This window comes from Halichoerus grypus, chromosome 6, assembly GCF_964656455.1.
Source record: "Halichoerus grypus chromosome 6, mHalGry1.hap1.1, whole genome shotgun sequence".
Lineage (NCBI taxonomy): Eukaryota > Metazoa > Chordata > Mammalia > Carnivora > Phocidae > Halichoerus > Halichoerus grypus.
In genome coordinates this window covers 53,143,488-53,168,140 of record NC_135717.1, presented here as the reverse complement: position 1 = coordinate 53,168,140, position 24,653 = coordinate 53,143,488, and the positions used below count along the sequence as shown (strand labels likewise).

Here is a 24,653-nt window from a genome sequence, read left to right as displayed (position 1 = left end):
ATTACATGTATATGCTACATCTTTTTCATCCATTCATTGGTGAGGTGTCTCCATACCTTGGCTGTTACAAATAACACTGCAGTGAACGGAGGGGTACGTGTATCTTTTTGAATTCGTGTTTTCATTCTCTCCAGATGAATACCCAGAAGTGGAATGCTAGATCATGTAGCAGTTTTGTTCTTAATTTTTTTGAGGAACCTCCATACTGTTTCCACAGTGGCTGCACCAGTTTGCATTCCCACCAACAGTGCACGGGGGTTCCTTCTTCTCTACATCTTTGCCAAAACTTGTTATTTCTTCTCGTTTTGATTCTAGCCATTGTGACAGGTGTGAGGTGATATCTTCTAGTGGTTTTGATTTGCACGTCCCTGATGATGAGGGATGTTGAACAGCTTTTCGTGTCTATTGGCCATTTGCATGTCTTCGGAAAAACGTCTAGTAAGATCCTCTGCCCATTTTTTAATTGGACTGTTTGGTTTTTTGCTATTGAGTTGTATGAGTTCTTTATATATTTTGGATACTAACTCCTTAATCAGATATATGATTTGCAAATCTCTTCCACCATTCAGTAGGCTGCCTTTTTGTTCTGTTGACGGTTTCCTTTACCGTACAGAAGCTTTTAGTTTGATGTTGTTCCGCTTGTTCATTTTTACTTTAGGTGCCTTTGATTTTGGTGTCAAATCCAAAAAATCATTGCCAAAACCAATGTCCATGGTATAGGGTTATTGAAGTCAGAATTGGAAGACTAGTAGCAAGAATCCTGCACGTGCTGCATTTTAAGGACCTTCTGTGTTCCTGAAGTGTAAGGCATTTTGGGCCTTGCCTAGAACTCAGATACCCACCACCGATACTCTCCCTCGGATTGTCCCGTATCACCGTGTACACTGGCATCAGACCTTGAAAAGTTCATCTAGTCAGATCAGGCTCCTTTTGCAAGTAGTGTGCACCCATGCTGTCTTCCATCTACTTTTTCACCCTGGTCTATCCCCGGATTGTGGTGTGGCTGAGCCATGTAACGACAATGTAATATCACTATGGTGTGAACCCTTTTCCTAGCTCCCAGATCTTGCCTGGTACTATACACAACATTTTACAAAGTTAGAGTCCCTCTCTTCAGAGTGCTTCATACTGTCTATTGATGTTAACAGAGATAAAATATTTCCAAGCTCTTAGTAATGATGAAGGTGATTTTCCTATTTAACTAAAGGCATGTAAATACCTTTAAAATTACTGATGTCCCGTACTTGGCATCTGAGGTATGAGTTGCTAGAGAAACAAAGCAGGGTCATTGCTACGTATGAAAGAAGTCAGAAGTCTACACTCACTAATGCCCTGAGCCAGGGGCTGGCATTTCAGAAAGTAAGGGTCCACATAGTTGAAACCATTTATTGAGGCTTAGGGCTAGGCCCCCTAAATTCTTCGATGGTGATGCATAGGGCCCTCCCGTCTCAGACCCGTAGGCCCCTGTCCTAGTAGACACCCTGAGAGGCGGTGAGATGTTTGAGCCCGAGATGCAAGGCCGGTGTTGGACTAAAAGGCACCGAATGTGATTCAGACCACAAGAAGGCTATGGAACCCGTATCCCGAATCCATCTGTAGAGGGGTCTGGCGGTCAGGCTTGAAAGGATGTGAGGACCCTTGTGCCCAGAACACATCAGCTGAGAGATGGTGCAGTCTTCCCAGAGTCCCCTGGAAGAAGGGACGTCGAGACAGCTCAGGTGCCAAGGCAGGCCACCAGAGCCACACGCCTGGTGCTGGGTGGGCGTCCTCACAAGCTCTGCCTGACTGGGTGCCCCTTGAACCCACTGACTGCTGCAGGGGCAGGCAGCAGGGCCCTCTCTCCACTCCACCCCGGGAGAGCCTGCCCGGTTCCTCCCAGTTTGCCCACAGCCCTCTCGTGGCTCTGGCTCGTCTGTGCTTCAGGTAACAAATCTGTGGAAGTTCAGACAGAGGCAGAGAGGACAGCTGTGAATTCAAACCATTCAGTGATGATGTTCTCCAAGTTCAAAAAAAAAAAAAAAGCATCCGAAATCTTTTTCTGTGGGACTTCCACGGGTTTGCACCTCTCTTCCCTTCCCCCATCTCTTGAAATCTCAAAAAAAAGGTGGGAGAGGAGAAAAAAATGTAGTCACAAAACAAAAACCAAACCAGCAAGGGCGCTTGTCCTGGTAGCTGGCCGTGCACGGCCTCTCCATAGCTTGTGTGAAAGCGGGAGGCAGCGTAGGGCTGTCCTGAGCATTGTTCTAAGGCTTCGCCATTGTGGAGCGGGGCTGAGGCCCGTGGGAGCACAGGGGGCCAAGCAAGATGTGGTTTTGCTCTCCGCCTATTTAAAGAAAATGGTGGAAACTTACTTGGGAAACAACAGTGTTCTGAGGCCCCTGTGGCTTGTCGCAGGAGCCTCCCAGACCAAAAAATAAATAAATACATGGTACTGTGTGTCCTCTCTAAAAGGGATGAAACCATGCGACTGCTGCTGGCCCCAGCCACCCATTTGCTATAAAACAAAGGGCCGTGTTGTGTCTATAAATAGGCTGTGTGATTAACGAGATGGCAGTTGAGTCATCATCGTGATCAGGATTGCGAAGAATGTGGCGAGGGATCTTTGGTTTAAAACACACACACACACACACACCACGCCCCCCCCCCCCCCCCCCCCGTGGTGTGTGATCGTGCCCCAGCCCCGACACTTTCCGTTCTGGGGGAAACATGTGCCGACCTGGGCCCTCACACCGCCTGGGATCTGTCCGCGTTCATTACTCACCCTTTCACACATTCCCCTTCTCTGAGGGCTGGCACTTCCTTCCATTGTTAGGAAGTTTATTAATAACTAATATAACAATGAGGATGCCAGGATCTGACCTCGCTCCCTACGGAGAGGTGATCTGATCGGCATCAGCCAACTTTACGGTCACGGCTATATTCAGCTCAGAATGCACTGCCTCGCGCTGCCACAAATCACATTGTCTTTTGGTTTATTTGGATTTTTGGGTCTTCTTCCTTTCTTTCTTGCCCTCACTCTCTCCTCTCCCTGTGTCTCTCTCCAGCCTCTTAAAGGTCTCTATTACCAGCTCCCTGCCCCCTCTGCTTTTGGGTCTAGGGGTGAGCAGGATTCCAGGGGCTTTAACTTTGCTCATAACCTCAGTGCTCTGCAGGCAGACACAGCCCTACAGCCTCTGGCAGGCCGTGTTCCTGCTGGACTGCGTGACCAGGGAGGGCTGAGAGCTCCCCTTCTGTGGAATGGATATTTCTGGGCTTGCTGGAGTAGGATGGGCCGGCATCGAGACTGAGAAGAAGGGAGAACGGTTTCCCTTTCTGATCGCATATTGGGTGGGTGGGGGGAGCCTAATTAAGTCATTTATAGTGATACATTTCTGCCCTTGGGTGTTGGTGCTAAAGGAATAGCTCTGCCTGATGAAGAGAACCAGAACAGAGTAACCATGGATAACCTAAGTGAACTCCTCTCCAACGGTGAGATTTTAAACTTTGAAAAATAAGTGTCACTGTGACCTCTGCTAGGCACGGCTCTGTTCCCATTTGGGCCAGCCCTCCTGATGTTGCAAGGGAACTAACAGAGTCTGGGAGCTAGAAAGGTAAGCCCCCTCCTTCCACAATATAGGAAAGGGAAATCATACGAGTTACTCATAAACAGTAGTTTCAGCTAGGGATCGTTCTTAGTATATTTTTACTAGAGGCTGCTGCAAATTTTTATAAGCAACTGTTCAGTCCCTTTCCCCCCAACTATATTTGTCCACTTCACCCATGGGCAAAAGTGCCGCTGGGCAAGGAAACAACCACACGGTAAGGCTGTTCCAGAAATGCCTAGTTTCTGTCAGAGGTGCCGCTTTTCCACAGAGCTTTCACTTCACTACTCTTTGAAGTGAACTATTTTATTTTTACAATTTCTGAGCCTGATGAGGAGTCGTCCAAACACACGTTTTTTTCATGTTAAAAATCACATTTAATTCTCAGAGACGGTCTCCAGAGATCATACATTTATCTCAAAATCTGCAATGTGACCTTATTTCGCAGGGTCTCTTAGGACATCTTTTATGTAAGGAACTCATCATTGAGGATTTATAAGGGAAATAAATATCTCTTCATCCTAAGGAAGTGTTCAAACCTTTCACTCATATTTATTCCTGAGGTGTCTGCCAAAACTTTTCCTTACAGCTTTTACAGATCTGCTGGGAATATGCTTCTTCTTCTTCTTCTTCCTCTTCTTTTTTTCTTTTTTTTTTTCCCCCCTGAAGGCTGGAACAGATAGTCATTTCCTTCCCTTACTTTCAGGACAACAGATTTCTTTCTTCTTTGGGGTACTGTTTGTTTCAAATTTCCCCTCTTTTCAAAGAGGAAAGCACCCCTTCTGTCTTCTGAGATCAGCGGGCTAGTCACCAGTATTGCATCTGTGTAAAAACAGATGAGCCACAGTTCCTGACAACATGCTCTTCATAGGATGCGTGTTCATATCCGGTGCTGAGTGGCCGAGGGTCTTTGGAAAGATTGGAGCAAATTCTCCATCACAGCTGAATGAGGATATCCTTCCATCTGTTTGCCAGCTGGAGGGGAGCTGCTGTCCCCCCCCCAACCCACCCACCCACCCACATCCTACCCCCGGCAACCGGCTGCCCACAGGCTGAAGTCTGGAGTTCCCCAGCTGGGAAGTAAGAAAGTCATGGAGGCTTTTTCCTGGAGGTAGCCAAGCAGGTTTTCACCACATCTCTGCCAGTAGCCTCCACAGCGTCCGTACCATAGGATCAGTAGTTCTCTCAGAAGATGTCCAGATAGGCACTGAAAGCGACTTTTTCGGACCGCTGAGCACATCGGTCAAAAACTCTCTGGCTGTGGCTGGATGGATAGGAATTGTCTTCTTTGAGGTCAGGTTTTTTTCCTCTTCCCCCCCTCCTAAATTTAATTGCTAAATTATTAGTGACCTATTTCTAGAAAATTCTTTGGATTCAGATTGAAACATAATAATAAAATCGCCAAAACCAAAAGATGGTATTTTCAACCTGGTGTCATGGAAACAGGTGGTTACTGAGCAATAACCGGGAAGGTTTCCTAGAGCGCTAATGTGACGCGCTGCTTCCTGGCAGTGAGAAACACGGGGGGGTCACCTCAGCTGCTCAGCCTGGAGGGGACCGTCAGCTCTCCAGGTGAATTACCTCGTTGGCCCCCAGGTGATGGGTCCCTCCTGTATGCTGTTCCCTCTCTCATTCAGGTGGCATTGCTCATCTCCCACCTCTTCCTGGCAGGCAGCTTTGCATGTCCCCCACCCCCCCTCACCCCCTCCAGGCTCTCTGAGGGCTGGGCCCACATCTGGTTACCTGTCCCCTCCACCCCACCTTGCTCACAGAGACTCAGTCTTCATTGGTTCATCTGAGGAACCCCTCGGCTCCTCCTCCTTCCCTCGGCCTGCATTACAGTGCAATCCACTCGGGATGTAGAAAGAGTCCGGGCATGAAAGGCAGATACTATTGCACGCTGCATGGTTTTTTACTGTGGCAACCCAGCAGTGTCCGAGACAGAAAGTTCCAGCTCCCGTGCCCTTTCCATTCTGGGTGCAAAACAGACCAGACAGAGCCGCCCAGCTGGAATTCCAGCTCTGCCTCCCTGTGTCCCAGGGACCTCTTCTGTGAAAACAGGGCAATGTTTTCGTGAAGATGATGTGAACTGTGATGTGGCAGCTCCTGTCAGGAGTCTGGGAAAAGCCCCTCCCTCTCCGTTTCCTCCCGAGCATCCTGAGGGGACAGGGCCTGGTGGTCAGTGCCCTTCACCAGCCTGCCGCGCATCTTGCCTGCCCGCTAATGCGGCTTTTTACATTACGGGGCTCCCTGGAATTGGGGTGCCAACTGCCCCTAAAGGCCAGGCACACCATTTAATACAAAAACTACTGATGCCCACGTAGTACTTACTAGGCTCTCTCTTTGGGCATCTCTGTGGCATCATCTCCCCAACTTCTGAAGAAGTCCTGGGTTCATTCTTGTTCTGTAGGGGGAGGAATCCGAGGCTGAGGGAGGTGGGGCCCTGTTGCCAAGTCCCTGCAGCTAGCGCATCGCGGAGCTGGGACACAAGCCCAGACCTGCGGGCTCCAAACCACTCACTGGCTTGGAGACTTCTGTCTCGGGAGCTTCTGGGGCCTGTGTGTTTTCCAAAGAATATTCACTTCACTCCTTCTGTAAATGGGGTGCTGCTTTAAAACTTTGAACAACAATTATATCTTTCAAAAATGCTCACATCACCTCTGTTTTCTCTTTGGCTCCTGCACGAATCCGTCACGTGTGGACAGCTCTTTCCAAGTAGCACTTGGCTACTGTTTTGCAGTCTTACTCCTCTGTCTGCAGCGGAGAGGTTCCATCCGTCTTCCTGCTTCATTAATCCCAAAGACAGCTCAGATTAACCTCTTTTTTATCATCCAAACTTAGACCCATGTGCTTTGGTCTGTTGATGAGATGGAGGGGTAAATCCTTTCAGCCCTGCTTGATAATTAGACATTCCCTTCCAGTTCCAGGCAAATTCTCCCAGTAACTGGGGGTAGGACCAGAGTTGGCAGGGTGCTTGTCTTTTCTGAAAACAAGAATGGTAAAGAAGAGGGAAGCTGACACGGTTATGTAACAATTGTAACATTTGCAGCAAGGATTGCTGGGGCCAAGAGGGAGCTACCTACGTAAGCTGCTTATTAAGCAATACAGTCTCCAAGTTCGGGAGCATCTTGGAGGTTGGTTAATTGGTCATTTTCTGAATGGGGACATCATGGCTCCAAGAGTTCAGTGACCAAAGGAAGGGCTTACACCAATCAATAGCAGATATATGATGGAACCCCAGGTCCCTTCTCTGTCCATCACTGCTCTTCTCAAAGGTAGCAGATTGACATCTTTTTTGATTTCCAAGAGGCGAAACTTACAACCTCAGAGTGTTCAAATAACCAGAAATGGATAAACCAGAGCAATAGAGAACTTCTATACTTTTCACCAAGTCCAGGTGCTGATGGGAAATGATTTCTCCATCCTGCATCATTTCTTATTCACACATTTTTAGTTTGTGAGACTCCTATTGACCTGAGGGCCTTCCCTGATTGGGTTTCTTCCTGGAGTCCCTCTTGGTTAGTTGAGAGTAGCAGTGAATCAGTGCCTCCTGATTCCAGGCCCGCTTGCTGGCCTCCCTTGTATGTGTCCGCCATGATGGTCCAGGGATGCCTGAGGGCACCCAGGGAGGCAATAGGAAGCTGCCTGGGCATCACACTCAGTCACCTCTTCTTGTGGTCGCCATGTTTGCCTGGTTGCAGGGAACAGCCCCCCAGGCTCAGAACCCTTCCCCCCCAGTGCCCTGGATTTCCTTTTAAGAAGCAAAGGCACTGGGAACCTCTTTTCAAATGCAGTGTTTCAAATGCATAAACAGGTGAATGCAGAGCTGCGCTAGCTTGAGGAGCATGGGGGGGGGGGGACCCTGAATCCCTGAATCTCCATGACCCTGTTCCCACCCTCATGTACAGCAGCTCCAAAAGCCTAACTCACGCATTCAAGAAAGAGTTTGAAAATACTGCCTTTGTGTGCAGAATTGCATAGTGAGGTCTTTTCTTCAGCAACAAGGAGGGGTAGCATCAATGGTTTCTTTCTTTCTAATTCTGCTGTGTGTGTGTTTCACTCCTATTAAATCTACCCTGGATCTGAGGATTGATCTGTTCCAGGCACTATGATAAGTATTGTATGTGCATTATCTCATTTAGTCTTTAGGACCAGATTAAGGAGGGCAGGTCATGTGCCCAAGGTCACACAACTAGTGAGTGGTGTAGAGTGCATCAAAACCAGGTCTGTTTGACCTCTGCTCGCCATCGAGTGAGCACTAAAAAAACATCTGCATGGCCAGGCCAGGCCAGCTCAGTTACTTGGTAAAAATTTAACTTGGTACCCAGCACTACATTCCTTATGAGGCAATTTCCAGAATAAAGGTATGAACCAGAGCCAGCCAGTATTCATGGTTTCAGATACAGAAAGGGCCTCTTGAGCCATCCACTCTGTCTTTATGTGGGTTTGGTATTTAGACTAATTATTATAAATAATAATATTTAAGTAGCACTAATGAGCCCTGTAATTCAACACCAAAGCTTAGAGACCAGATCATCCGAAAATGTTGTGCTTTGCCTCCTGGAGTTGAATGTTCTTGTGATTTCTGCCATTCTTGAACATAATGAATCCTTAGACTTAACAGATCATCATTTCCTTTGAGAGGTTAGGCAGGGGTGAAAGGGAAAGCAATGAAATTTTCACTTGAGCTAGAAATCCTTTAATCTTCTTGGGTCCAGTTTTCTCCAGTCCTGTTTTTTAGACCTAAAGTCTGACTTCTTCCCCACATTATGTCACATTGTTATTCATGCTTTAGATGGTGGAACAGAGACAACCCCATTAAGTGTTTCTGTGTCTGCCATTTTGATTGGTGACTGTGGCTCAGAGAACCAGATTAAGATGCACAGTGATTGAGCTGTGGGACCTTGGATGGGTGTAAACTAGAGATGGTTGAGGACTGATAGGTACAGGGTAGTTGACTTACAGAGGTCGGAAATCTGAGCCATATCAGGAGGGGGGCCTGCAGTATTGTCCATTGATGTATTGCATGCGGGCTTCATGTCTGACAACCATGAGGTCACGGGAGCCTTAGTAAGATTCAAGCTTTTGTTCGGGTTTACTACTGAAGTTGGAGTCCTGCAACTAAGCATGACAAAATCCAGGGAAGAGCTACAAAAATTAATAAAAGTTTGGAAGGCAGGCTCTATAACTTATAGGTACTCACAGGTACTAGATTTCTTTACCAAGATGAGCTACAGCTTAATCATAGCATCCAAGAGTATGACTGATGACATTTATGTGTGTGTTTATTCAAGGTAATATTTATTAGCTACTGTGAAGGCATAAAGATGATACATTCCTGCAGTGATAGATATTCTCTATTTCCAGCTAAGATGGTCTGGGGGAGAAAAAGTAAAAAGCCCAAGCTGGAGTCAAAATGTATGTAGCCATTGAGACTTATTGAGTGTTAGGGTTCTAGGAACCTAGTTGCGTGGTAAGAGACTGCTAAAAGACTAAGAAGAATAGTGTATTTAGGGGGATGATTTGAGTATAGCAGAGCTTTTTGATGCAAAGGCATAGAAGACCTTTCTAGCCTATCTGAGGATTCTAGGATGCTTTCTTCACCATTGGAAGAGACAGAACATTTGAGTGTGGCAATTCTGACTGCATTGTTCTCAAGTCTGTCATCTGATCACTGACTTGTCCCAAAAGGTTTCATATGGAAATGCAGTTCCTACCTGCCTCTCCCAAAAAAATCCCACTGGAATTTTTCCTGGAATTGCAACAATTCTCCTGTTTAATGCCTGGAGAATGGATACCTCTACAGCATCAAGCTTCCTATCCATGACCATGGTATACCTATTTTTTTAGGGTTTTTTAATGTTTCTCAGCAGGGTATTATAGTTTTCACTGTAGAGATCTCAAACATCTTTCTCTAGATTTATCCCTAGGTATTTGGTTTTCTTTGATGCTATTGTAACTGGCATCATCATCCGAACCCCTTGAATGCACACCCAGTAACACCCATCCACTTCCATGGGTATGAGAAGCAAAGTAATAATCAGCTTCTCCTTTCCCAGGGCATCATTGGGCCTTGTCAGAACCCATCAGGGTAAACGTGTATAACAGCTTCACTGCTGGAAACCCACTTCAGGATCCAAACGCTGCAGCCCGGAAAGCGTTCTTTTGATCCAACTTAAATTCCTCCAGTTGGCATTCTAGCATATTTTCCTTTTGCGTTTGGTTCACAGTTTGCCTTCCACCACGATTTCATATCTAGCAGTCTGCTGCTTGAATCATCATGCAGATATTTCCCCCCTGAGTGGTAAAATATATAACTTTCATCAGGAGGGAATTTGCTCATGATACAGTATTAAGTTAAAAAAGATACATATATATAATGAAAATCAAATTTTATTTTTAAAATATATGTGCTTACATAAAAAGATCAAAAGAAAATACAAAGCAGTGGTTATCTCTGGGGGACTTATTTATCGACTATTTTTATACAGGTCTCCATTCTCAAAATTTTTATGACAAACATGCATCATCTTTGAACTAAGCCAAAAATAAGCATTCTTAAATAGAAAAAAAATTATTTGTATTTTTATATTTATATTAAAATTACTGGCCTGAATTTTAACTTTCCCCTTCATTGCGTAAAGCCTATTAAGATGTGCTAGTGAAAGTCAAACAGGGGGCACCTGGGTGGCTCAGTTGGTTAAGCGACTGCCTTCGGCTCAGGTCATGATCCCAGAGTCCTGGGATTGAGTCCCACATCGGGCTCCCGGCTCAGCGGGGAGCCTGCTTCTCCCTCTGACCCTATCCCCTCTCATGCTGTTTCTCTCTCTCTCTCTCTCTCTCAAATAAATAAATAAACAAAATCTTAAAAAAAAAAAAAGTCAAACAGGTATGCTACATATCTTCAGATAATCAGGAAAGAGAAACTTCTTTTTCAGGCATGTCAATTTTCCTGCCAGTCCTCTGAGTAGCTATAAATTCCACTAAGTGCCAAGAATGCGCTCCTCACGCCTGGGACTCTGCAGCACCTTGCTTTGTGTCCCCTCCCCTGACTCCTGGGTCGGTGCCACCTCCGGATGTGTGTCCGTCCCCCGTCCGCTGCTCGAGTAACCCCACTGTTTATTGACAGGTTCTCAGGAATCCGATAGCTCTCAGTCGGCCAAGAAAGACATGCTGGCCGCCTTGAAATCCAGGCAGGAAGCACTGGAGGAAACGCTCCGCCAACGGCTGGAGGAACTGAAGAAACTCTGTCTTCGAGAAGCTGTAAGCAGTTCACATTTCGTGTGTGTGTGTGTGTGTGTGTGTTCCTCTGTCTTCACATAGTTATAAAGAGCAAAGGTGGGGATCGCACAGAGCACATCAGCGGGAGGCAGGACGGCTCCTGAAGCACGAACGTGGGACTCCCAACCCGTCCCATGGCCCTGTCATTAACATAGGGGTGGACCTTCATGAAACACGGGAACAGCAGGTGGAGCGGCTCTGCCCGAATCCTTGGTGCGGCCCCACTGGAGACCAAATGACAAGTGTAATGGTGGTCCCTTCCGTGTGCGCGGTGCACCATAGTTTATGAAGCGTCTCCTCCTGTGATATTACCTCCTCGGACATACTGGCTTGCCACCACCTTCCTAAAATTTGTGCCCGAGTTTATTGTCATGGTGGCTTTTGCTTCTCTTGAGGGTATCTTGAGGATATTTCACATGGATTGGTCTTTGGAAATCCTCTGGAGAAGCCTCAATGGGGATCAACAAGGAAACCCAAGATTTTGCTTGATATATAATCCCCTTTAAAACTCATGATCTGGTGCTTCGCTTTTTTTTTTTAAATGAAGTCTCAGCCTAGTGATATTTTTAAATTTTACGCAAAGCAAGTCTTCCTCCAGCCCATGTATACACTGGTCTCGTGTTGCCTTGGGATTTAGACGCTGTGGCCCGCCACTGTCTGTATGTGCTGGAACATCCACTTCTATCTTCTGTTCATTCCGTGACTGTTAGCATGTTTGAAAAGTTGATTTGTTAATGCAACACAGGTGACTGGGGGGGTGTACGCACATGCATGAGCATGTGCTTGCACACGGATACGATGGGGTGGGGGCCCTTGGGAGAGCAGCTATGCTCTGCATAACGTTACAAAGAGCTCTGCAGGTCAACAGTTCAGAATGGGAAGGAAAAGAGGTTCCTGAGCGGAGTTGAAGAGTGTAATCCCCTCCCCCCAAATCCCAGGGCCTTGCCCCAGGAAGAATGAAACAAGGGGCTATAGAATTAGATCGCATTACATTTCAACTTGGCTTAATTAGGCTCTGGGTTGATTTAAACTGGAGCCCGCCCAAAGCAGACCCACTTGCACCAATCCACTCCACTGCAAAGCTTTGGAAAGCAGCTGGCCTGGCCAGGGGATGGGATGTGCTCTGAGATACTCTCAATATTAGTCACCTTTTCATAGGGAATATGCTGAAAGCATTGAAAAAATATGGGCTTGGGTGTCTGCATTTAATAATTTGTAAAGCCTTGTTTTGTTTTTAATAAAGGAAACGTCCCTAAACCCAGCAGGGAATCCGCATCAGAAAATTGGAGAAACATGTCAAGGCAGGGTTAGCATGCATTATAAAGGCCTCCCTGTCTCTCTTGAAATAAAAGCAAAATAAGGAAAACAAAGCTCCCACTTCTTAGAGTGTCGACACCAGAAAACAGAACTTGAGTGGAAGGAGGCGCCTCTCTGGGGAAAGGGGCCCTGGGGGCAGACGGCTTCTGTGCTTGCTCAGCCCAGCTCCCGACACCCCCGGAGTGAAGGGGCGGGATAACTTTCTCAGTAAGTGTTGCGTTCTTTCTCTGGGTCACACCATGCATCCTCAGCTTGGTATCGAGAAGCGCTCTTTGTCTGCTGGGGAGTGAGCTGAGCGTGTGGCTGGATGAAAGCAGTATCAGAACAGAAGGGAGCAGGCCGAGCCCCTCCGCAAGGCAAGAGCGCGTGAGAGTGCTCCTTCCCCTGCGCCTCTTACATGTGAAATCAGATTAAATATGGAGAGTCAAGGGCTTGACTCCAGGACCTTCCAGCGGATGGTGGAAAATCAGGAGCCTCGTGTTTTTAAAGCAGTCGGTTTCAAAACCACAGACACTTTAGAGTTATAAATCAATGGTTGTGTTAGTGTTCCCCTCCTTTTTGTAAGTCTCAAAGTAGAAAGGAGAAGTCTTAACAATATAAAATCCTCAGTGTGTTGTGTTATTTATAGACCGGCTTCTAGGGGAGTAGATAAAAATGTTGTAGAATAAACACATAACTACTCTGGAGACATTTGAACCACATTTTTTTAAAAAACAGGGAAGAAAACTGCAGAGCATTTCATACTCAATAGTTGGCCATTATGTTCTGAAATGCTTACACTAGGGAGTGAAAAGCCCAAGAGTTCATTTCCTGGTGGCCTGAACACAGAACAAGAGAGGCTCAGGAGAGTGAGCGGTGGGTGTGTTTGTGCATGCCAGTTGCTCTCTCTCTCTCACACACATACACGTGCACATATGCACGCCCCAGTGCATGCACACACCAGCACCCACGCATACAGCCTAGTCTCTCACACACACCGCACACACATATACACACATTGCCCAGTGTATGTACACATATATCCCAGTACACACACCCTATTGCACTTACACACACCTCAGTGCACATAGATACCCTACTAATACACCCACCCCAGTGCACACACATACACCCATCTCACACCCAGTGCATGCATGCACACACACACCAGTGCATACACATACACAGCCTGGTGCACACTTGTGCACACACGCACACACGCAGTGTATGGACCCACCCCAGTGCACACACATACACCCATCTCACACCCAGTGCATGCATGCACACACACACCAGTGCATACACATACACAGCCTGGTGCACACTTGTGCACACACACACACGCAGTGTATGGACCCACCCCAGTGCACACACATACACCCATCTCACACCCAGTGCACGCACGCACACACCAGTGCATACACATACACAGCCTGGTGCACACTTGTGCACACACACACACACGCAGTGTATGGACCCACCCCAGTGTGCACACACACAGCAGTGGGGAAAGGCCAGATCCCTCCTCCTATTAGAAGGTGAGTGAACACCTGGAGTCCGGTGTTTGGGGCTTCCTCACCCATTGCACACTCGCCCTGGGCTGCCCGGAACAGAAGGTATTTGTGCGGACGGACAGGGAGCTCTTCCGTGTCGGAGCGGCCCCGTAGGCATTGACTGGGGCCTGGAAACCCAGGGCTGGGCTTTGCCCGTGCCTCTCCCACATGCCTCCGGCCCCTGGAAGTGACTCCGTGAGCTTGATGACTTGGCTCCACTACGTGGATTAGCCACTGACTCAAATCTGATCTTTATTCCCAGACATGATCCCTAATATGGAGCCTCGTTCTAATCCGGAATCACTCCACAGACCGGCGGCTGCCGGGGCCATAGTCACTGTGGTGATCCATCAACGAACTTCACTGTCGTCATATTCACACAATTAGATTTCTAAGGGCTGACAATGCACAACAGATCTTTTTTAATGGCCTTGTCAGTAAAATGGATTATCTTTTCAGTTTCTACTGAAACTCTTATTTGTATACATGTAATGTTTTTTAAGCTCAGCCTGCTCCTTGAGCACCTAGCCTGAGTGGAATAATTATTATTTATGTTCAGTTTCTAATTTATGTAATATGCACCTTTCCTGGCTTTGCCATTTAGATACCACTCCTCCTAAGAACACTCATTTGAAGGACATTTTGAACTTAGATATTTGTGAGGGCATATTTGATGAAGTAGAAACTGGAAAGACCAGAGCTGTCGTGTTGGCTGGGCCCCCTCCTGGCTGTGGGGCCCCACCGGGCGCAGAGCGGGCACGGGGGAACACTTGGGAAATGAACAAATGGGTGAGATTCGGGTTTTATGATGAAAGCCAATGGCGATTTTATTTACCCAAAAGAAATTTACTTTGGGAGAAACTTTCCGAAGCACATCTGCTCTGTAAAGAAAGGACTGCTCTCACGCTTTTTTAGAGAAATGAGGGGCGCCTGGGTGGCCCAGTCGGTTAAGCGTCTGCCTTTGGCTCATGTCGTGATCCCAGGGTCCTGGGATCGAGCCCCACATTGGGCTCCCTGCTCAGCCGGGAGCCTGCTTCTCCCTCTCCTTCTCCCCTCCCCCCACTCATGCATGCACTCGCTCTCTCGCGCGCTCTCTCAAATCTTAGAAACGAAATTGCATTTCAGGAGCCCTTAGACGTATTGCCAGAGCTGACGATGTCAAGTCTATGCACTGAATCTATGCTTTGAAGCACGGCATGAGCACGCATGCGTCCTAGAAGCGGAGCGCGTGCCCTCTTCTGATTTCTGTTCTCGTGCTGTTGCATGTATGCAGGAGCTGACAGGCAAGCTGCCCGTTGAATATCCCTTGGATCCAGGGGAGGAACCACCCATTGTTCGAAGAAGAATCGGGACAGCCTTCAAGCTGGATGAACAGAAAATCCTGCCCAAAGGAGAGGTGTGTCCTTCGTGATGTTGTTGGATTCTCTCACCTTAGCCATATTTGTCCCAAATGTTGGGGCGTCCGGGTTTTCGGTAACAAGGTCTTCATTCTACCCTAATGCCAAAGGCCATTTCCCCTTTCCTCCCCAGTATCTTCCCTTTTCCATTTTAAGTTGGCTGCTCAGTCACTGTGGAGCTCCCCTGGGAGGATTCGTTAGCTTGCATGAGTAGGCATTTTGATTTCTGTGCAAGTTGTTTGTCTAACATGATAGGCCCGTCACAAGTGAGTAAGTGAAGCTTGGGAGACCATCCCAGAGACACTCAGGTGCACCTGTCTTATTAATGGCCTCCAGCTCTTTGTTCCTCAGAGCCCAGCGTCTTGTGGGAGGAAACAACCAAAGGAGAAAGGAAACTCGGGTCATGCCGATGGGCTCAAGGATGCCATTGGCTGGGGAAAGACCGTAGGGCCTGCCCTCAGGGGCCTTCCCTTCACCTTGCTGCTAACTTTGCTGCCAGAGGATGAGCAAGATGCTGGGCCGTCCTGATGTCATTTGTCTGCATTTGGAGGAGCCACTGAAGCATTGCTCATTTGTCCTCTTTGACACTAAATGTGGCTGGGGGCTGGGGCAGGCGAGTCCAGATCTGGGGAGGTGCGGGGACTTGGGTCTCCATCTGGTTAACAAGCTCTTCAGCCTCAGATCAAGAGAGATACGAGGCCAGGCAAACCTTTAGGCCTCAAGGTCACGTCCAGGAAAAGTCTTCCGGGATTTATTCTGAATGAAGTTACTAATTAAAATGCTGTTGACCAGAGGGCTTACAAGGACAGGAATAAAGCCAAGGGGGAAGGGTGGGGAATGCTGTGGCCATGTTGAAATGTACAGTCTCACAAAAGGGATTGAGAGGAGCTGGTGTTCTGTGTCACAGTCGCCGTGGGTGAGTGGGAGGGTGAATTCGGGGTGGGGGACGCACGTGCCCAGCAGCCTACAGCTGGGGACCAGTCTGAGATGGGCCCTCGCAGGGCCCCGGGGGACGGGCGGACTCACCAGAGGCTTCAGCCACACCTCACGCTCTGCAGTTTTCCTCTTCCGGAAGAGGAGCTTCATAATCCTTACGTCTCGGAGCGGTTGCTGGGATTACATGCGCTGGCGTGGGGGAAGCCCTTAGCTTGCTACCTGACACCTGCCTCGCGCTCAGTGAGCATGGGTTGCTGCGAGCAGAGAGGAGACAGCAGAAGCAAGGGTGAGGGTGGCTGGGATTTAGGAGACCATCAGGTCAAGTACTTTCCAAATCCGGCTGTCACCGGGATTGCCTGAGGAACTTCCACTCTCTTCTGCTGGACAGACAGCTGGACTAAACTTTGAAGAGCAGACCCCACCTTAGCGAGTGCCCACAGCCCTGAGTGCCTTCCCACCAGCAGCTCCTTCCCACTCTCCAGTAAGCGAGGCCTCGCCATCCCCGAGAAGTCTGTGTGCACCCCTGTCTCCCTTACCTGTCCCTGCATGTACTGGTCCAGAGTTGGTGACAGGAAGCACCCCCGAGTCGGCACGAGCGTGTGCAGAGCCCCTGTAGGGAGGAAGGGCTCCCCACCCCCAGCTCCGTCGCCGCCTCTGTTTCTCCTGGGAACGCACTTGGCTTCCCGGTCCACGCCGCAGGCAGCCATCTGGACAGCCAGGGCCGGCGGCCTTGTGCGTGTCCGTGCCGGGAGCTCGAACTGGTCCTGGGCTCCCACGCTGGGTCAGGTCCCGGGCCAGGGCCCCCCTCAGTGCCCGAGAACAGCTGCGTCTAGCACTGAAGCCTCACAGACCAGCCTTCGTCCTGGTGCCTTGTTGGTTTCAAGACCCCGGGCGGGAACCCATCCCCATGTTCCTCTCCCTCCGGAGAGTGAGCGCAACCAGCGTTCGAAGGATCTGGAAGGAGTTTATGATCTCCGAAGTAGTTCTGTGTAATCTCCACACTCCCCTCTCCTTCCTGGTCCCTGCTCCCCTCTGGCTTAGGTTCTCAAACAGAAATGAATCTGGCTAAGGGTGCTGGGCTCGATGGAGGCTCCCAGCCTGGTACGTGCTGCCCGGAGGCAAGCCTCTTTTATGCGGCCGGTAACCAGGAAGATCTGCCCGTTCCCCCAAACACGGTAATGGGTTCCCTCGTGGTTTGGTCCGTTCCTGTCAGATTGTTGCAGAGGTGGGCAGCCTGCAGGCCGTCCCCTTTCACCCGCCCAGCCCCGACGGCCACAGCCACATTTCTCCTGGGACCAAAACTGTTTGAGGGCACATCCACCCATCTGCTCCTTCTGGCCAAAGGCAGGGGTGGAGGCCGCAGGGAGGTGCCCGAGGGGAGGACGGAGAATGCCCTGAAGCAGTCCCAGGAGAGGGGCCGGGCTCCTCCGCCCTCCCGTCCGTGCCTCGCCGCCCAGCGCAGCTGCCAGTGGGCAGGTATGAGGACAGCAGGAGCTTACAGAAAGGGCTTCTGAAAGAGGTCCTGGGGGGCAGGGTACGTCCCAGCACGAAGGGCTCAAAATACGAGAGGCAGAGGGCCCATGTGAGCTCCCTACTGCAAACTCATAGGAGCCCGCTCTGGAAGTAATGTTGCATCCTCAGCCCAAGATGGCAAGGAGTCGCCAACCAAATAGGCTCTGATTTCTGCGAGGGTCTGGTCTTCGTGAACCTTGAGATCAAGGAGATGAAGCCAAGTGACCCCCTGCCTCTGGCCTGCAGCTGGGAAGCTCTGCTTCTGGGTGATGCTGCCCGGTAGCGACCCACACTCGTCTCCTGACCCTAACAGGGGCCAAGGGTCTCGAAAGTGGGAGTGCCCAGGGCCTGGCGGGCAGAGATTTCAGGAAAGGGGCCATTGCGGGGCCAGGCAGGATTGGGGCTAGGTACTGGGAGTGCTGGTTTCCTAGTAGGAGAGTCTCCCAAAGAGTAGGGCACGCTGGCCTGGGGGCAGGGGCGGGGAGGACAGTGCCTCCCTTAGCCCCTGGCTCAGTGTCCCCGAAGTGTCAGCAAGCCCCATCTCTCCCTCCCACAGGAAGCTGAGCTGGAACGCCTGGAACGAGAGTTCGCCATTCAATCCCAGATTACAGAGGCTGCCCGCCGCCTCGCCAGTGACCCCAATGTCAGCAAAAAACTGAAGAAACAAAGGAAAACCTCTTATCTGAATGCACTGAAGAAGCTGCAGGAGATTGAAAATGCCATCAACGAGAACCGCATCAAGTCCGGGAAGAAACCCACGCAGAGGGCTTCCCTGATCATCGCCGGTGAGTGCTAAGCCCGCCCCCCCCCCACCCCGGGGCCTCACGACCCAGGCCCACCCCAGGGAGCAGGTCCAAAGCTGGCTCCCTGTGGGACCTGAGCAAGCCCTTTAACTACCCTGGGCCTTATCTTTTTTTTTTTTTTTAATCCGTAAAGCGAAGCTAATAAGGCCTGATACCAAATGAGAGCAATAAAGGGTACTCAGGTCCACCGAGGAAGGAGATTATACAAGTCAAACTGTCCTGATCTCTACTTGGTGCCCCCTTGGGAGACCTGCAGCCCGAGCTACAGGCTCTTCCCCGCCCTCACCAGGAGCCGGGCTGAGCTCACCGTGCCAGTTCAGCCTTGCTGGAGTTGCCCAGGCTCTGACCTCAGGGACCTGATCACCCTACCTGTGGGTGGCCGGGGTACACGGCAGGCCAGCACCCCCGCAGAGCCTCTGTCTTCAGACAGACCAGCTCCAAGGGTTCCTGGCCCAGAGCTGAAGCTGGGGAGTACGGGGCCGCCCCACTCTGCTGTCCAGACCCCTGAGCTCAGGTCAGCAGGGGTCAGGAATCTGGGTGATTCTATTTGGTAAACACTAGAAGGAAATACCCCCGAATCCACCAACACCATCAAGTCCTCCAATGGTTACAATCCTTTTTTTCTATGTTTAGCAGACTCTTTAGAATATATGTCAAGTGTTCTTTCATGGTTTATGCGTTTAAAACACTTTGGCTCTAGGAAGACCAAAAGTGGGATAGAGGTTCCCAGGGGCTCAGAGAGGTGGGATGGGGGGTTAGTACTTGATGGGTACTGGTTTTTGTCTGGGAAAATGAAAACATTCTGGAGACGGATGATGGTTGCACAGCAATGCAAATAGACTTAATACCACTGAACGATACAGCTCACAGTGGTTAAAACGGTAGATTTTATGTTGTGTATATTTTACCACAATTATATATATTATATATATATAAGTGATATATAACATATAAAATATAGTTGTGCAACCTTAGAATATGGGCTTACTAGGGAAGCCACCCTATACCAGAAACTCCCAGGACGCCAAAGTCAAGGTTCTCTGCCCCGTGGTTGCTCACAGTCCACCAAGCAATACAATTAAAGTGACTCCCGAGTTGAGGAAAACAAGAGAGAGGCCATAAACAAATCCTTTCCCTCTAGGAAATTTGGAATAACCATCTTTCCCCATCCTGCCCCATCGTCCTTGGCCAAGACTTTGTCCTTTTGTCGCCCACTTCCGAACAGAGCTGCTGCGAACCCTTGTCTGTGTGATGCCTCTTTAGGGACATCTTTGTGGCCCTCGAAGGCCCTCGGGGAGTCGCGGCTCTGCGGGAGCATCCAGCATGGTCACCAGAGCCGAGCTTGGGAGGGGCACCTGTCCCTGGCCTGCCTGGCGAGGGCTATTCTGTGAGCCCCGCTGCTACGGTCTGTGTTCACATCTGTGTCTGTCCCCCAACACAGGGTCCCATCCAGGTTTGCAGCCATTTTTTTTTTTTAAACTGTTCAAGAACATACCTTCTTTATTTTGCTGCATCCTTGACATCATGTTTCTTCTGTGCCCGAATTAGAGGAATAATTCCAGTTCTCTGTAGTTCCTTAGCCTGGTGTTTTATTTCAAGAGCTAAAACACCAAACGTGGAACTTCAGACCTGGGACCTTTGGCTCCCTTTGCCGGGAGAGCAGACCAACTGCCTAGAAACGACTCCTCCCTAGGCGGGCCTCAGTTTCCCCAGATGTAAAAGAGGGAGGATCATTTGGCTCCCTCTTGGGTGCGTCCTCATGATTAACTAGTATCTATAAAAATAAACCTTGGAGAGAGAGAAGCTGTACTTAGCAGCTTGTTTTCACTAGTAATGACTTGAGAAGTTTATGGAGAAGACATTTATGGCCATAAGAGCAAAGCCAAGTTCCTCACCCTGGTTTTGCGTGTGTAGGATAAAGAGCAGTTAGCTCCCTTCGGTTCAGTTGGAACATGCCCTGAGATTGGGCCGGGACATGGTGCGGCTTCACCAGGCCAGGCGGCCTTTATCCTAGATATTAAGCTACTCAGCACTGCCGGGTCCCGGGAAACAAGAGCACAGACAGACAGACAGAGACCCTGGGGCACAGCGCAAGCGTCAGGTGCGGGGGATGTGCCAGTGACACGCCCCGCCACCCCAGGGACTGTCCAAAGAAATGTCAACCAGCATTTTGATTGTGTTTCATGCCATCTTTCTGATCAGAAGGAGGAGGACATGATGGTCTTAAACGCAGGATTTTTACAGATTGGGCTTTGTCTGGGGGATGTGCGAAACTCGTGGACTTTTGCTTTTTGTCTTCTCAGATGGAAATATTGCCAGTGAAGACAGTTCCCTCTCAGATGCCCTTGTGCTAGAGGATGGTAGGTTGTTCGTTTCCTGCTTCAGAACTCGGGCCCAGATCAGACGGGCTTTAAGCGGTGCGTCGTTGGGCACAGCTTGGTGGAAAGGCAGGAGCCGGGCCCAGGGGGCAGCTGGGTGCTCCGCGAGGCCCTTGTCCCCAGCACTCACTCGAGTGGTTGGGAGTGGGTGGGTTCAAGGTCAACTCATATCTGTTGGAACTTGAGTATCTCCTGTGGCCCAGAGGTAGCGGTTAAGGTGATAGACCGTGAATGGTGTTCTGTGTTGTAGTTGCTAAAACCACATTTGTATCTAAACACTGGGTGCAGTTGCCTTTTGAGTATTCATCATTTCTGGAGGAAAGATGTGGACTTTGGTTGGATCACAAATCAAAAGATGGAAGCCTACTAGGAAAGCCTGGGGGTGGCAGGAAAAAAACCAGCCCTCCACATCATCCTGAGAAATCGTGAAGACGAAAGGGAAGATGTCCCTTTAGATTGCTGGTCAGGCCTTGAAACTGTCTTGCTATTTTCCATTAACCTCTGAAAACCCAGTGGTTATCAGGATATTTTCTTGGGGAGTTCTTAGAACCAGTCCCTCATACCTACCCCCCAACACAGACACACACACACACACACACACACACACACACACACACACACACACACACACACACGAATTCCAGGCACGGGACCATCTCTGAGAATGTTCTGTGGGTTTAAGCCAAAACTTGGAAGGCCAGGACATTAATGATACGGAAATATATTAAGCGGCAGTTAATTTTTTTTGCACTTTAGGGAAACCTCATGTGGGCAGTGCTAAGACGCTATTCAGACAGAAAATATAAAACAGTCTACCCAGCGCAGAGTCATGATGATCATTGCGAGCCTAATAATAGTGCTATTGATGTGGGGAGAGGCTAGCAGGTTATTTACCCGGAGGTCTTGGCCCTGCTCTTAGCAGTCAGGTCGTAATATTTTTATTATCTGCTTCGTTACACGGGTGGGGATGAGGCCAGGCTGCAGGTGAGCAGGGAGACGTTGTGAGCATGGGAGATCCAGCCCTGGTTCTGGCCTCTGTGGACTGCAGTCTCTCCAAAAGAGGGAACACGGACAGTTGTTGAGATTCCGTTGTGAGAGAAAAGTTGGGGAGGAAGGAGCCTGTTGTTGTTAGCTTATGTGGATGCCTCATTGGCGATTAGTCTCCGGAGCCCCAGGCGACCTGAGGGGCATTACTGCCTCACCTGGACCCCCACTCCCACTGCAGGCTGGCCCCTTCTAGGGGCTCTTGCCTTCACTGATTTGAGGGGTGGACACACTGGATATCTCCCTCTCCCTTAACCCCTGCCTCGGCCCTCTCCCGGCCTTGCCCGTTTTGAACCCGGACAGCTGACTGGCTCTCAAACAGGATTTTCATCCTGACGCATCCATGCTTACAAAGTTGCTAAGTCTTCTAATGGCTTTCAGACCAAATCCCCGTTCCTCAGCTGGAATCGAAGGCCCCCTGTGAGCTGGGGCACCCTGCTCATCTCTGGGGGCACAGCAGGTCAGCTGCACTAGCCCCTGACAGGAGCTTCCCCCTCTGTCCCTCCTCCTCCTCACCAGCCACCACCCCAGCCGGACATGGCCCTGGGCTCTTCCCTTCCTCCTCTCTGCCCGTCCGCTGCTGAATTCCCCTCAGCACATGGGGTGGGATAGATCGTGACTCCCCTGAAGGCAAGGAGTAATCTTCCGTTCAGTTGATATCTGTGGCCTGTCTCCTTCCTGAGGAACCAAAGGCAGGTCCAAGAGGAAAACTACCAGGAACACATGAAAAGACAATAGAGATCTGAGGAAAGCAGAGAGGGTGGACACCCAGAGCCACCAACAGATAGTGACACTCAACACGCATACTTTCATTTCTTCTAACAAGTATTTATTGAGCACCTGCTGTGTGCCATCATTCCAGGCACTGAGGTGGTAGAAGTGAACAAAACAGAACCCTCACAGAGCTAAAACTGCTCCGGAGCGAATCAGACGCTTCGGGTCCACGGAAAGACAACTTGGCAGTATAATCAGGGCTCCATTCTGCTGTTTGGTATGAAGCCATCATGCGCTGTGGGTCTTTAATGGAATTCGGGCTCCCCTCGGTCTGTAGCTAATCCAAAGTGAGACTCCTCTCCCCACTGAGTGCCGCTTGAAGTGTCGGTTTGGTTTGTTCTCGTTTGACCTGTCTTGGCAAGTGGGGAAGCCGCGGGGTGCTCTCACTGAGCCTGGCAGGGGTGGGGTGTGGGCGGGGCGGGGCGGGGCGGGGCTGTCTGGGCCGGTGGGAGGGGCCCTTGCTCAGTTCGTCTCTCTCCATCTCTGCGCAGAAGACTCTCAGGTCACCAGCACACTGTCCCCCTTACAGTCTCCTCACAAGGGACTCCCTCCTCGGCCACCGTCACACAACAGGCCCCCCCCTCCCCAGTCCCTGGAGGGACTCCGGCAGATGCACTATCACCGCAACGACTATGACAAGTCCCCCATAAAGCCCAAAATGTGGAGCGAGTCCTCTTTGGATGAGCCTTACGAGAAGGTCAAGAAACGCTCCTCCCACGGCCATTCCAGGTGAGCCGGGTCAGGGAGGCCACAAAAAAAAAACAACAAATAACAAAAAACAAAGGTTGTCCCAAATAGCATCCACAAGTCGCAGGATCGCATCGGGCTGATGCCCGCCCTCCCTCCCCCGGGCGGCCGGTCCGCCGTGCTGCGCTCACAGCGCCCTCTGCTGCTGAACCTGTCGAGGTGCAGCTCGGTTGTGCACAAGGAAAGGGGGTTGGGGCTCACAGTGGGCGTGTCGGCACAGGGCTAGGATGTTGTGCAATGACACGCGAGTCAACGAGCAAGTCGGGGGCAGCACTACTCTGCATGGCAAGTGAGAGGCCACTCGTAGGAATCCCAGAGTGGCTCAGAACCCTGCAGCGTCGTCCGCCAAGATTCTGGAGCCAGACAGCTGCCGTGCTAGCTGTGCGTTATCAGCTCGTTACTCGGCTGAGATTGCAGAGGCATGTTTGGAAGGCATTTTTGGTCCGTTTCTCTGTTTTTCTCGTTGCCTTTAATTACGCCCTTTAAAGCTCCCAGTGGCTGTCCAGACAGGTAAATATTTGTCGGCTGGAAACCAGAAACTGTGGTTGAGGGCAGGGACTATGCAGAACAAGGCTGATGAGGGTGTTTGTCTCACACTGCCGTGGGGATCAGGCATGGGGACCCCCACCCACTTCTGGGGGGGGACAGCTGAGTACCACAGTAGGAATCCGAGGGAGAGGTGGGGCGGTCCTGGGCAAGCTTTCCCGACACCAAGGCTGATGTCCGCGGCTGGGTCGCCCCCTGGGAAGAGGGACAGTTGTGTCTGGCGGTGACCAGCCTGGTATCCTCTGGTTTGCAGCACCCACAAGCGCTTTCCCAGTACGGGGAGCTGTGCCGAAGCTGGAGGGGGCAGCAGCTCCCTGCAGAACAGCCCCATCCGCAGCCTGCCCCACTGGAACTCACAGTCCAGCATGCCGTCCACCCCAGACCTCCGGGTCCGGAGTCCCCACTACGTTCATTCCACGAGGTGAGTGTACCAGGCCTTTAGGCCACTTCCCTCCCTAGAGCGGACCTCCCTTTGTGAGCCTTGGCATCGCTGGCCCCAAACTGACCCAGAGAATTGGTGAACTATGGTCAGGCCTGAACCAGCGAGGCAGGTTCCTATTAGAGCGAGGCAGGATGAAAACCCCAGCAGGCAGCGGGCAGCCCACGTTAGCCACGGGCCCGTTCTTATCCCAGTGGCTCCATCCAGTGGGCGCCAGGAGTCGCCTGGAGAATTCCCCGGCTTCTGGAGGCAGTGGGCATGGAGGGAACTTTCCTTTTTTTTTTAAGATTTGTTTAAAGTTTGTTTATTTAAGCAATCTCTACACCAGACGTGGGGCTCGAACTCACAACCCTGAAAGGAAGAGCC

The 24,653-nt window shown here is 50.2% G+C and overlaps 1 protein-coding gene across 12 annotated transcripts in view; it reads left to right on the top strand.

Moving 5' to 3' along the window:
- FRMD4A (FERM domain containing 4A) overlaps positions 1-24,653 on the top strand; it is a 596,094-nt gene that overhangs the window by 548,345 nt on the left and 23,096 nt on the right. For all 12 annotated transcript variants that reach the window (XM_036114111.2, XM_036114096.2, XM_036114077.2 and 9 more), the window contains 6 exons: positions 10,711-10,844; positions 14,985-15,107; positions 18,113-18,341; positions 20,663-20,719; positions 23,047-23,284; positions 24,102-24,269. In XM_036114111.2, the coding sequence (XP_035970004.2) occupies positions 10,711-10,844; positions 14,985-15,107; positions 18,113-18,341; positions 20,663-20,719; positions 23,047-23,284; positions 24,102-24,269 (949 nt within the window). The remainder of the gene's footprint in view (positions 1-10,710; positions 10,845-14,984; positions 15,108-18,112; positions 18,342-20,662; positions 20,720-23,046; positions 23,285-24,101; positions 24,270-24,653) is intronic.